This window comes from Bombyx mori, chromosome 27 (assembly GCF_030269925.1).
Source record: "Bombyx mori chromosome 27, ASM3026992v2".
NCBI classification, from domain to species: Eukaryota; Metazoa; Arthropoda; class Insecta; order Lepidoptera; family Bombycidae; genus Bombyx; species Bombyx mori.
Genome location: NC_085133.1, coordinates 2,426,319 through 2,439,958, shown reverse-complemented (window position 1 = coordinate 2,439,958; position 13,640 = coordinate 2,426,319). Strand labels below are relative to the sequence as shown.

At 37.0% G+C, this 13,640-nt stretch overlaps 2 protein-coding genes across 17 annotated transcripts in view; one reads left to right on the top strand and one right to left on the bottom strand.

Annotated features, from left to right (window-relative positions):
- The window catches only part of LOC101738651 (zinc finger protein rotund-like), a 241,869-nt gene extending 235,761 nt beyond the window's left edge, over nucleotides 1-6,108 (top strand). For 3 of the 4 annotated variants that reach the window (XM_062676381.1, XM_062676382.1, XM_062676380.1), the window contains one exon: nucleotides 3,088-6,108. In XM_062676381.1, the coding sequence (XP_062532365.1) occupies nucleotides 3,088-4,101 (1,014 nt within the window). In that variant the 3' untranslated portion in view covers nucleotides 4,102-6,108. 4 annotated transcript variants of the gene reach the window in all.
- Nucleotides 6,109-8,491: 2,383 nt separating this feature from the next.
- The window catches only part of LOC101738519 (filamin-A), a 99,645-nt gene continuing 94,496 nt past the window's right edge, over nucleotides 8,492-13,640 (bottom strand). For 8 of the 13 annotated variants that reach the window (XM_038020998.2, XM_038020996.2, XM_038020997.2 and 5 more), the window contains 3 exons: nucleotides 12,508-12,604; nucleotides 11,879-12,085; nucleotides 8,492-10,613 (listed from right to left, as the gene is read on the bottom strand). In XM_038020998.2, the coding sequence (XP_037876926.1) occupies nucleotides 10,429-10,613; nucleotides 11,879-12,085; nucleotides 12,508-12,604 (489 nt within the window). In that variant the 3' untranslated portion in view covers nucleotides 8,492-10,428. The remainder of the gene's footprint in view (nucleotides 10,614-11,878; nucleotides 12,086-12,507; nucleotides 12,605-13,640) is intronic. The other 5 variants (XR_009976870.1, XR_009976869.1, XR_009976866.1 and 2 more) reach the window with 1 other exon arrangement.

Below are 13,640 nucleotides of genomic sequence, written 5' to 3'. Positions count from 1 at the left end.
AGGTAGCTTGCGCGCCAATTTCGAATACTGCTTGCTGTATTTTTTCCTCTTTTGTCATTTGTAATAATAATAATAATAATAATAAAAGCCTTTATTCAGACGCAAAGGATATTTACAAATAATAAACTTAAATTAACGACTCTGCCGAGTCGATGACATCGACAACTTCGTCTGTTTGCCCAGATTTGGCAAAGGCCTCCTCCATTTCTTTCCACTCGACTCGTTTTGTCATTTGTAAATAGCTCCAAAGATTCGACTTCGTGAACTGCACTTTATACAGTGTGAGTGAAGCTCCGTGCCCAATGGAATAAAAAGTTATATCGAAGGGCTCCAAAACTATTTCCATATCGAATATCGTACTAATTTATTCATTGGTTTGGACTTGTAAGCATTACAAATAAACTATTATTTTAGTATGCTATTTTACGTAAAGGGAATTATGTTTTGAGCTGCCAAAAAAACACTAACATATCTAATGCTCTTACACAACGTGATAATAGGGTGTTGATAGATCGCTTGGATCTATTGACATCTTTATTAACTTGGACAAGGAGTGCACCTTTTCTGATGTCTGCAGGTCATACATGTTCTTTTTTACAGCTACATATATAGTTTTAATGTATTTTATACAATTGATCTAAATTAAACTGTTTCCTATCTAGAACATCATAAATATCTAAATATTTATTTATAGGTACTAATCCCTAAGGTGGTATTGAAGTCATTATTAATCTACAATGCTTCAATACTATTAGTTTCACCTAAGCGAAAAAGAATTTAATGAAATTCACTGAGACGTTTATATTAGTATCTCACTCCTTCATCTCGAAAAATTTTCTCCTCGAAAATAGAATGTTGAATGTGCCGATAGAAACTCTTGTATTTAAGTAATTACCATCACCACAGATTACAATACAGAGCTGAGGCATACCGCCGGAAGACGCGTAACGTCACACCATTTTATCGAATTCCTCTACATCAATCGATCCTTCACGAAGTCCTATTAAAAGTCAGCCACCACCTCGAATTTCTAGCCTCATGCCATTAAGTAGTGCTCCAAACTTTAATTATGTTCCGGCTGTGACCAATTGGGTTCGTGTCTCGAATTATCTGGCGAGTCATGCAGCTAGCTACTGAACGCTCCGATCTGTTTGGAATCAAACGATGTATCTTCAACAACGAAACAAGCTTTATCATCCTTATCCAAGACGAAATTCAGTTCAATTTCATTTGCAACAATGCCTTCATTGGCTTCATTTTGTTTGACATCATCGGACAGAATCTAATCTTTGGCTGATGATGTAATCTGAACTTTATTTGATTTGTCTTTGAGATCATTGTCGGTTGTTGCGATCCGTTCAATGCGTACTTCGTGTTGTGCCTGATGGAACGTGGCCTATAGCCTCATTGTTGTGTGAATAAAACTTATCGGGGAGATGACGCGACGATTTTAACTTAGAAACTAATTTGGACTATCACAAAGAGTATCAATGGTGTGCCGAAACATACTATTGAATGAGCGAACACTTCGCTCATTTTATAATCAACTCGGCACGTGTAGACATTTGACACTGCTTGATATGCAGCACGCGAACATTATTTTTACTATCGCGTATTTACCTTGTTTTGTTTTAAAATTCGATTATCGATAATATTGTGTTTGTCTGTTTAATTAAACATTTCTGGTATCCAACCAGAGAGTTCTTTTGCTACTATTATTTCATTAAATATCTCTATTGATATTGTAGCTCATTACCAAGAATGCCCTAAACCGCAATCTCCATATTCAATCAAAAAATAATCTTTGGACTAGAGTTTAATTCTTAACGCTCTTAGAGGACTTTGTCTTTGAAATCCTTTTGCCTACTTCTTTGCTTTTCCCCTTACATCTCGAAGATAAATCATAGGGCGGTTAGTCCAACGATCACAGAGGCACCGATGGTTAAAGGCAAACCACATTTGACGATCTATGCGAATCAAAAATTCATTTAATGATTCTCAAATATGTTCCTTTTCTTTGCGCACACATACACTGGTTAAATCCATTATTAATTAAATCCGCAACGAACGGCTACTAGTCGAAGTTTACTGGAGGTCAAATCTTATGTGCTCGTCTACAGAATAAGTATTAGGAAGTGACGCTGAGCCGTGAAACAGCCGTGACGCTGGCATCCTGAATGTAGACTTGTGTAAATTAAAAAAAAAACCTTTGATCTTGCTGCGATTAGCGTTATTTGTTCCGGCAACCGAGGATGTCATCCAAGGGCGAAATTCGCTTTCCGCTGGTGATGTATAGGGAAATTTTTTAATAAGTGGAGGCTTTTTGAGGTCAGCCATATTTTTTTTAAACACTTAATTATCACGGAACCAAATGCCTTTACTCAAGTGTTTGAATCGTATTGTTAATATATAATAACTTAAGAGAATTATTTACCGGATATCGTGTCGTTTGGAAATGAATACATAGTGATTTTTACATTATTTCCAATCCATATCCATTCCAATCTATATTTGTCCTCTTCGTAAAGCAAATTCGGATTCTTTTTTGGGAAAATGGCCTTGCGCTGCTGCCCTTGTTGCATGTAATCTTCGAGAGTACCTAGAAGTGACCATTTTGCCCTTCAGAGTGGAACGCACGAATGCTTTCCGTTTCACAGTAGACAAAGGCATGATTGGGGAATACGGCTTATTACCAATAAAACCACTGAGGGATTTCGGAAGAAGCCTATTGTTATTGAAATCTCTAGTTAAAGATCAGCAGCTAGATATGATTGGACTGAAATTATTTGGTTGGCTTCTCTGGTCGACACCTGTCTAAATATTTACTTATAAAATAACTATTTTTTTTTTGCTACAAACCACAAATTAGAGTATACTCGTGCTAAATTAATTTTTATTCTTCATCCATGTTTTTTTTCCATCTGTAAACATCCGTTCATTTGTAACGCAAATAAATAGATATTGAAGTTTCTGGATGATATATTAATTTATAATTAATTAATACCACAACTCGGTTTACGACTGTGAAACGACAATTAGAAATATGTATTAGCGGAATACTAAAATTTTATTTTCTTTTATTTTCAGGTGTTCGGCTCCAAGGCCGACCTTCAGCTCCACACGCAGATCCATCTCCGAGAAGCCAAGCCCTACCGGTGTACGCAGTGTCCGAAGGCTTTCGCCAATTCGTCATACCTAGCCCAGCATTCCCGTATCCATTTGGGCATAAAGCCTTACCGCTGTGAAATTTGCCAGAGGAAGTTCACTCAGCTGTCCCACCTCCAGCAACACATCAGGACGCACACCGGCGACAAGCCCTACCGTTGCACGCAGATCGGGTGCACGAAAGCTTTCTCCCAGCTATCGAATCTCCAAAGCCACAGTCGTTGCCACCAAACCGACAAGCCCTTCAAATGCAACTCTTGCTATAAATGTTTCACACACGAGAAAGACTTGCTCGAACACATCCCCAAGCATAAAGAATCGAAGCACCTCAAAACGCACATATGCCAGTACTGTGGGAAAAGTTATACGCAAGAGACGTATCTCAGTAAGCACATGAATAAGCACGCGGAGAGGGCTGACAAGCGGCCGCCTATCTCGGCGTTAGGGCTGAGCGGCTTGAACAGGTCCCTAGCTGCAGCAGCGCCGACGGCCGCGCCTTTCGCAGACCATCCATACTGGCCCAAAGTCAGTCCTGATTCGGCAGCCCACATGTCCGACGAGGGCGGGTACCATCAGCAACGTGAAAGCGACGACCACCACGAGCAGCAGATGCAGCAACAGCGGGCGCTGTTCGCTCAGCACGAGAGCCAGGACGACAGGATCCAGCCCCCCGTGTCTTCCGCCGCGAACTCCGCGTTCACGCCGATAAACTCGATGGCCCCGCATTTGAATGGCCTGTCGCACCACAGCGCGTTGCCGACTCGGCCGTATCTCTACGACCCCCTGCACTTCCAGCAAGGGAAGCAGCAGCCCGGCTCCTTCCCAAACCAGCTCATTTCCTTACACCAGATCAGGAATTACGCGCATCAGCCCTCGGCGTTGCTGCCCGCAGAACACATCCTACCGCACGCTCTATCGCACAAAGATAAACAGTAACATTATCGCCGTTTAGGTACACCACTTTAGTACTTACGATGGTATTACTAGTTATAAAAAAACAAATTTTAACGAAACATAATTTAGAATCTCTCTGGATGTAAGTGCGTTTATAGTGAATGCACGAAGGGTTTTTATTCGCCGTCGACGGATGAAATTGCATTTCTAGGGAATACTTTTTTTTTTTGTTATTACAATTTAATGCTCTAAATTTTTGGGTAGTTATTCAAATTTATCGGTCACGAAGATTGGCTAGTTACGTTCACTGATTACGCTTCAGCGGAGCGGTCGGCTCTCCACGTTCTACTCGTAGACTGATCAGCATGACGAACGCAAGCGATCTTCGATCTCCGTGAGCCAATGCTGACGAGTCTGCGAATACGAACTGCTCATTCACAACACTGCTCCACGTTAGCGTAATCACCGAATCGTTGATATTAAATGGCCTAAATGCGTCATAATAAGCATAGCATAATACGCATTCCCAGTGAGATTGAGTTATATAAACCGGCCTTCGTCTCGTGTATTGCATTTTGTATTTTAAGTTCTTGCTAAACAGATCTCTATGATTACATCACATTTTTCACTCAGTTCCTACTTAGGTCGTATTTTTTTTATTATTATTTTAGATATTCCTTTAAATTCTCCTTCAAAATTTATCTTCGTTCGCGTTGGATCGAAAATAGAGCGTTATTGTTCGTCAAGCATACTCATTGTGATCGTTTATTGCATCGTATTTGTGTTGTGATATTTTCGATTCAAACACGCGAACATTCTAAAATGTAACGCTCGTTCTGGTTGAAAAAATGCTCTTTCATCGGATAAAATTATTTAACTACATTAATAATGTATCGTTAAATCTTATTGTTCTGTTGATGGAACATGTTTTCCCATTCTAATTTAAAACATTGAGTGGCCAAAATTGTCTTCATTGTCTTCTCACACGCAGGGCGCATTTTTGTATATAAAAAAACATGTAAATAATTTACAATTTTTCGAGAAAACCTTGGGATTTTTATTGTTTTTTTTTATTATTATTATTATTATTTACGTTTACTTAATTCTAAAATGCTTATGCTCAATTATATTAGCATTAAGGTGCATCGGGGTACAGGAAAGACACGGAAAAGTTGTATTATAATAATTTCATTGTGTATGTGTGTGTACTTAATTGGCCGACAAACAACACTTCGAACGGAGGTTTGTGTTCAGTTTAAGTAGAAATTAAATTTACCCTCAGATATAATTGACGTCACACTGAATGTTGCCCTCAAACAAAAATTACACTTGGGTACAAAAAGTTCGTTTAGATAATCTCAATGTATACGAACAAATTTGATTTTATTATTATTATTATTAATTATTTAAATAAATAAACGGTTCGTAGTAGAGTTAACGAAATGAAATGTGATAGGAGACGGGAATAAGGGAAGAATGCTATTTTTGGAGGAAATTGTTCGATTCTTTGAAAGATCCTTTTTTTTTGCTGTTTCGTTTTGTTGTTGAATTTAAAAATGGTAACTTAGGTTGTGGTACCCGTAAGGCGTCCGGTCTGTCTGTCTGTCACAATTATAGCCAAATATAAGTTCTTGTAGATTGAAGGGAAATTATTCTGCGACTGTTCCAGTGCACAATGCGAGGGCGGGACAAGCCCCTGCAAAACAAAATTCTCGTGTCGAATGAAAAAAATAATTCGACGAACAAAAGTACCAGTTAATTTTGATTTTATTTAAACGAATTGCGATTTTCTCTCTCTCTCTCTCTATTGTAAGTAGAATTGTGATATACTATTATTGTGTGTATTTGTTTTATTTTTTATTAAGTTAATTTGTAAAATTATGAATACGATTTAATTTTGTAAGTAGGTACGTTCTTTTCGTTATACGTTAGTTCTTGCTTCACAGCATCCTCTGTTTTAAGATTATAGACGAAAGTGAACGAAAACAGTTTTTTTTTTTGTTACTTAAAATCAATTAAAAATTAATTAAAAACTATGCCAAGAAACTATTTTCTTTTCGTTTTATTTATTAACACGCTACACCTGCATATGAAAGATACAACAACCTGACAGCGACATCGTAACAATTTGAAAACTGGTCATAAATTTTAATAATGTTGTAACTATACTGAGACCTTAGAACTTATATCTCAAATCAAATCAAATCAAAAAAATTTTTTATTCAACATAAATGAAAGTACATACTTGTTGAACGTCAAAAGAACTACCGCCAATTCACAAGAACTAGCCTCCGTCCTGAGAAGAATTGGCAAGAAACTCAGCGGGCATGTCTTTTTTTTTTACATATGAAATTATTATTTATTAATTTTTTAATATTAGATTTTTTTTAAAATATGAAATTTTTACAATCAGTATTATAACGTAACAATTACTACAATATTGAAATGCCTGGAGCGAGCAACTCATTCCCACTTTGTGCAATCTTCTAGATAATCATTGACTTTATAATAAGCTTTATTGCACAGATGTTCTTTAATAGTTTTCTTAAACCTATGTATATGTAGGTTCTGAACATCTTGTGGGATTTTGTTGTACAGGCGCACAGACAAACACCCGAATGAATTTCGTATCTTATGTAACCTACTCATCGGCACAACAAGCTTGTGTTTGTTCCTAGTATTTCTATTATGTATGTCACCTCTCAAGGTGGGAGGCGCATTTACGTTGTAGATTTCTATGGGCTCCAGCAACCACTTAACACCAGGTGGGATGTGAGCTCGTCCATTTACCTAAGCAATAAAAAAAACCTTATTATTTATGCCAAAAAATCAAAACAAAATTTCGAAAGATTAAATAGTAGCTCACTTATGTCATAGTCGATCTGCATTAGTTGCAACTCGTTAATTTTGGCCCCAAATGACGTCACACGTAATAAAAATTACGCAAATCCAGCTATGAAGTTTGTTGGTTACTTTTCCTAAATCATTATTGTCAAATTAAGAGGAAATGCTAATTACATTAACTAAATGTATACCGACTGATCAGACATGTATAGTTAAAAAATTTGATACGTGAAACAATTTGTAAATCATTGTTCAAATTGGATATTAATTTTTCCAGAGATTTTGAACTATTACACTGACAACTGTATCGTGTATCAAGCTATATTTAACAAACTGTAGGAACTAGAGGTCCCGCAGTAGTCGAAATTCGACTATAATTAATTGGAATTGTAAGTTTGTACACTATTATGATTGTATTTTATACTTCTATAATCACAAATTTCGCCAAGGCTACGTATTTCATTAGAAAAATTGGTACCCGTTTGCGGGATCCGAACACCGGTGCATCGCTAGATACGAATGGACCTGACGTCTTATACTTTGGGCCACGACGACTTACAGTGAACCAAATATAATTTAAACGATACTTGAACAAAATTCATCTTTTGTTCGTTTTCTCGAAATTAGATTCAATAAGATTTAGGAATCTTCTAGAACCACGAAAACTTAAATACAGCGAAATAAAAAAAATAATAAATAAAAAAAATCTAATTTTGAAAGAAGGAACAGAAATTCGTAATGTCACTTTTGAATTACATATTTACATTTAGAATGAAATGCAGTTTGTCCCCTTCGCACATTCTTCAGACAGTCTTGAGGTACGAAACAGTGGTATAATTTCTAAACTTCTTCCAATCTCGCCGCAGCCGATGTAACAAATTGAAAACATTTTTGCAACCGCTCAATCAAGCTTAGCTTTATGCTTAAAATCGCATACGTTCACGGGACCCTTAAGATAACCTTCATTTTGGGGCTTCCTTTTTTTTTTATCGCCGTATAGGCTGACGTGCATACGGCCTACCTGATGGTGAGTGGTTACCGCCGCTCATGGACGTCAGCAATGCCAGGGGCAGACCCAAGCCGCTGCCTATCGTTTTTACACAAGCCTCGTTTGAAGAAGTACATGGCATAGCGCTCGGGAAACACCGTGGAGGGGAGCTCATTCCATAGCCGGATGGTACGTGGCAAAAAAGATCTCTGGAGACGCACTGTGGATGACCGCAGTGGCTCCAGGTAGTATGGATGAACTCTACTCCGGTGGCGGGCGGTGCGATGGTAAAAACGAGGTGTCGGTATCATCTCGAATTAATTAACAAAAAAAATAGCTAGGTATAACTTATTAAATAAAGTTTTTCTAAATAAAAAGATTACGTACATTATTATTGTTGTTATGTTATTCTATACATTGACGGCTCACTTTATAAATAAATTATCAAAAACAGTTTACCTAACTAGAAAAACATTCTGAGCCCTTAAAAAAAATTAACTGAAAAAAACGTTTTTTTTAAGTCTCATAAACAGTAAGATGCACAAAACAAAAAAATATTAAATGATTTCGAGATACATTAATAATATCGAAATAAAACAATTTTCTAGAACTTTCCACTTTTATTCAGTTAACAGTCGCAAAATACATCGTAATTAATCTTAAAATAGATATTTACATTACACTGGGGTCTTTCTACCTACGTAGGTAAATCATACACAAATCATACCAAGAAAAATTTAATAAATATACCTAGTAAAAAAAAAAGCAATAAATATTCGCTAATTATATATAATGACGATACAAATAATGTTATTAACTACAAAAGACAAATTTTAATATAATTTTACACATAATAGAGCATCTCCGAACACCAAAGAGGGAGTATTTGTAAAATGCCTTATAGAAATTCAAGATGTTTTCATTCGAGAAAATATGAGTTGATAGGAATATTTTTTTGAAAAAAATGCACTCCTATTACTAGATACGCATGTGTAACGATAATTATGAATAAAAATAATATAAGTACCAAACAAATGTACACATTTTCCAAATAAATCTAATGTCTTGGAGGTGGCCAAATTTTAATGATTCCGTTAGATAAGGTTAGCTAGTACAAGCGTGTTAATAATTCTTCTTTGGATCTAGTAGGCAATGGTTTTGATGGCGAGTTTTGTACTAATTGAATAAATTTCTAACACCTCGCTTCTTTTGTAAAATATAAATGGTATTCGTATGAATCCGTCGATCTGACCTTGTCTTAGTTCTATTTATTGAATTATCTTGTCTTTTATAGTTAGTGAACGAAAAACTTCTTGTGGCAAAAGAGAATCCTCTAACGTTGAAACTTTTCATAGATAAAAAGACGTAGAAGTTTCTCGAAAAAAAAAAAGAAGAACAGATTTAAGATTGTTTTTCTTTATTATTTGTATCGTGGCGCGCCTATATTAAAGTCAATTAAAAGGGAATATTTTTATTATAATACTTTTATATGTATTATCATTTAGTCGCCCTAATTACTAAATGAGAAACATATAAATACAAATAAATAATATATTAAGACATATATATTTATAAAAACAGCATACTCTTTCTTTACTTTTCGAAAACTATTTAAATGGCCGACTAAACTTAAATGGATAAAAATTGGGTTAGAAATACAAAAAAAAACAATTCTTACAAATAATAGGAAAATTTTGAGATTTTAATTAAATAATATTTGTTGGATTTTGTGTCAATTAAAACAGAGATCACGTTAAAATAATACCAGTTAGAATTTGACGTAACCATTTCACTTTCGACTTTAGAAACTATTCAATGGGACAGATGCAGAAAATTAATAAAGAAAAATCTTACCTAACTTCTATGATAGCAGCATGCAAGAAGTCTACATATTGCACATGCGGTGCGATATCGTCACTTATGCAAATTATGTAATTTTTCAGGAGAAAATCGTTGGAAAATCCAACATTTTATTATATAATTCTTATATACTAAGTATATGTGTATATATATGTGTGTGTGTGTGTATTTGTATATATATATATATATATATATATATATATATATATATATATTGTTTTGTATCTTGTAATATGTATATATTATTATATGTGATGTGTACTGTATGCACTAGGTTTGTGTCCCTAATTCTTCTTTCCTTTTGCGGGTCTACTGGAAGAGATTTCAACATGAAATAAGTAGTGCCCTTGTACTCTGTATCCTTATTGTCGTGTCTTATTAAATAAAATAAAATAAATAAATAGTTCTGCTAGATAGACTATAGGAATAAAATGATACAATTTAAACTACAAATTTAAACTTTATCAGTAAAAGCAAACGTCTCTCTTGTCTCACTAATGACTATTAAAAAATGTATTTTCTCATAGTCAGTTCAGTGTTAATAAAAATGGCTTAAGTGACTTTAAAGCACCGTATGAGCGATATAATCATTTAAGTTTTAAGTTGGACCAAACTTTCTAAAGTGTGCAATTTAACTCTTAGCAGTTAAGAGCCTTGCATGCTGCCCTGCTAAACCCTTAAACCTCAACTTTGTAAGGGGATCCGGGAATGTGGTCATCCCCCCACTTCACGATCACAATGTAGTCTCCCCTGTCTCTGACGACGTACCAGCACTCGTAGTTGTTCTTGCCCTTGTGCTTCAACTGGACTTCGTCGCAAGGACCTTTGGGTCCGTAGATGCCGACGTACAGGATATTGGTACCTGAAGACCATGCAATAAGAGTTATTTTCTTATCACAGGAGCAGATCTTTTTGGACGAAGTTCCTTATGGGACGATGCGGAGGGGTACCCTAACCGGGAAAAAACGTCCGTAACGTAAGATTTTTATTAGTAACGCACACATTCATTGATACAATCTCAAAGTGTTCGTTTGCGCAATACACTAGCTCTTATGCAAACAACCGTGAATGAAGTGTACCACAATAAGTTCGCACGTTACCGAATGACCGTGGGTTGTTGCGAAACCTCCAGTTTTATTTTCTTTATACCTCGAATAGAACTTAAAGTTAATATTTTTACAATAAAGAGCTTCGTTTCTATCCGGTTTCCCACGACACCACACGTCTTTTTTATTCCAACTCCAAGCTCACGACCCTACTGTTTGCTACTAGATACCAATGGACATCACAAAGAGTTTTTTTTTATTGCCTTTGTAGGCAGACGGGCATACGGCCCACCTGATGGTGAGTGGTTACCGTCGCCCATGGACTTCAGCAATGCCAGGGGCAGAGCCAAGCCGCTACCTAGCGCTTAATACTCTCCACAAGCCTCGTTTGAAGAAGGACATGTCATAGCGCTCGGGAAACACCGTAGAGGGCAAGCTCATTCCATAACCGGATGTTGTTAATCAACTGTTAGGATTGAAGGATGGGATAGCTGTTAAGCACTGTACCAGAAATTTCGATCTCATGGCTTAAGGGTGCTGGTAGTTAGGTTTGTAATATCTATAAACTCATTAACGACTTAATAATACCATCAGATGAGATATGAACAGGTCTGCGATATCACAGTAAGCCAATATCAGAGTCAGGTAGATCGACTCCACGCCTTTTTTCTCCTACCTATTCGCTGGTAGCTAAGGGTCTATTTCAGCTTTTGGACGGGTAGGTGAGCCCACTGATCAATCTGAGAGAATTTGTTAACACTAGCCCTAACAAGAGCGGTGCTTCGCTGAGTCTACCACCGGATCAAAATCGCGACTCCCTGAGAAGACCCGCCGAAAAACTCAGCGGGTTGATAGCGGCTCTATAGAACGACGCTGGGACGAGCAGAAGAATGCTATCATTTAGAAACCATATTAAATATTCAAGATTTTTCAAATGTTAGCAGCATGGTTTGGGTGTTTACCCATTTTTTTTCCAGTTCGCTATCGAATACAGCCACAATTTTATTGGCGTTCAATAGTCTCCATTAATTTTCACTGATTTATCGTGTTAATCTATGGACGACAGTTAGGGGATATTTACCAGCGTCTCCGGCGTGAACTGTAAACTGATTGTGCTTGTTGAGGTAGGCCTTCTTCAGGCCCATTCCCTTGCTCGTGACCTTGGTGGCGTCGGACTTGAAGTGCGGTAACACCGGACCCTGCTTCTGGGCAGCCTTCGACACCTTTTGGACGGTTTCGACTGTCACCGACGAGGTCTCCTGGGCACCGATCTCAGCCAGATTACCACCTGTTAATAAGTTAAATAAGGAGATTATTTCGGACAAATCTTACACGGTCATCCAGGAAATTAGGATTAATTTTATTATTACTGGTGGTAGGACCTCTTGTGAGTCCGCACGGGTATGTACCACCACCCTGCCTATTTCTGCCGTGAAGCAGTAATGCGTTTCGGTTTGAAGGGTGGGGCAGCCGTTGTAACTAAACTTGAGACCTTAGAACTTATATCTCAAGGTGGGTGGCGCATTTATGTTGTGGATGTATATGGGCTTCAGTAACCACTTAACACCAGCGACACCAGGTGGGCTGTAAGCTCGTCCACCCAACTAAGCAATAAAAAACAAAAAAAACAATTAAGTCTTTCACTGCTCGTTCGGTAATCGATAAATATAGTTTCGGACTTAAAAACATACAGCTAGTCAAATCTCATACCAGTAGCTTCGATTTTGAAGGGAGATCCGACGATGTGAGCTCCGTTATACTTGATGCTCATGTAATAGAAGCCTGGAGATAGAGGAGTGTAGCGGACCTGGGCAAAAAAAGTTTTCCTCAGATTTAACCTTTAAAAACACTCAATCTCTTGAGGAAAGAACGTTGCGTTGTTTATACCAGGGCAAACAGTATACGTCGGATAGCCATTACGCTGCTCTATTTCTCGAAATTAGAAATACTAGAGGTCCAGCAGTAGTCGAAATTCGACTATAATTAATTGGAATTGTAAGTTTGTACACTATTATGATTGTATTTTAAACTTCTATAATCACAAATTTCGCCAAGGCTACATACACTATAAAAATATATTAATAAAGACAAACAATAATCAATCTATTCTCAATTTGACCACAGACGTCAAGAACAAAAGTTTGACAATAAATAGTATGCATGCGTGTGTGCGTCAAATACATGGTATGTAGTGTGTGTAATGTTTTCTTTATTGATTTAATGTATCTTTTACGCATTATTTAAAAAAAAAATTAGCATTGTGCACTTCTTCTCTATATTCTCTATAAGTGTGGAAAATTTCACACTTCTCCGTCCGCGCAATTTTCGTAAAAAGGGATACAAAGTTTTTGGAGTTTATTGGAGTTTACTCCTTTAGAATCGATTTACATATATAGGCCCGGGGTATGAAAATTATGGGGACCAAAATCGTACTAGCATGTCACACGAAATGCGTTATGCGCCTGATTGGCTCCTGATTGCGTGATGCGTGCGCGCGCCAATCAGGAGCCAACGCGCGGCCGCGTTATCGTAGGTGACGCCGGGCTGCTGCGCCGGCAGTCCGCCACAAAGCCTCGTACTGATCGCGCGTTTCTCTCATTATTGTATTTTCATATATTTGTTAGTCGTTTGTTTTGTGTCTCGTTAATTTGTTAATAATCTGTAGTGTATCGTGTTGTCGTAATATAGAACTATTTCTCGTATTGTTTCGTTTAATTTTTTATATCCAGTAAACTCCAGTCGTGCGTCGGAGCGGACACACACACTTTTTGTTTCACATATTAATATATAGATATCGTTTTTAATACAGATCTGAGGATTCTTGATTCTTCGTATTTTTCCTA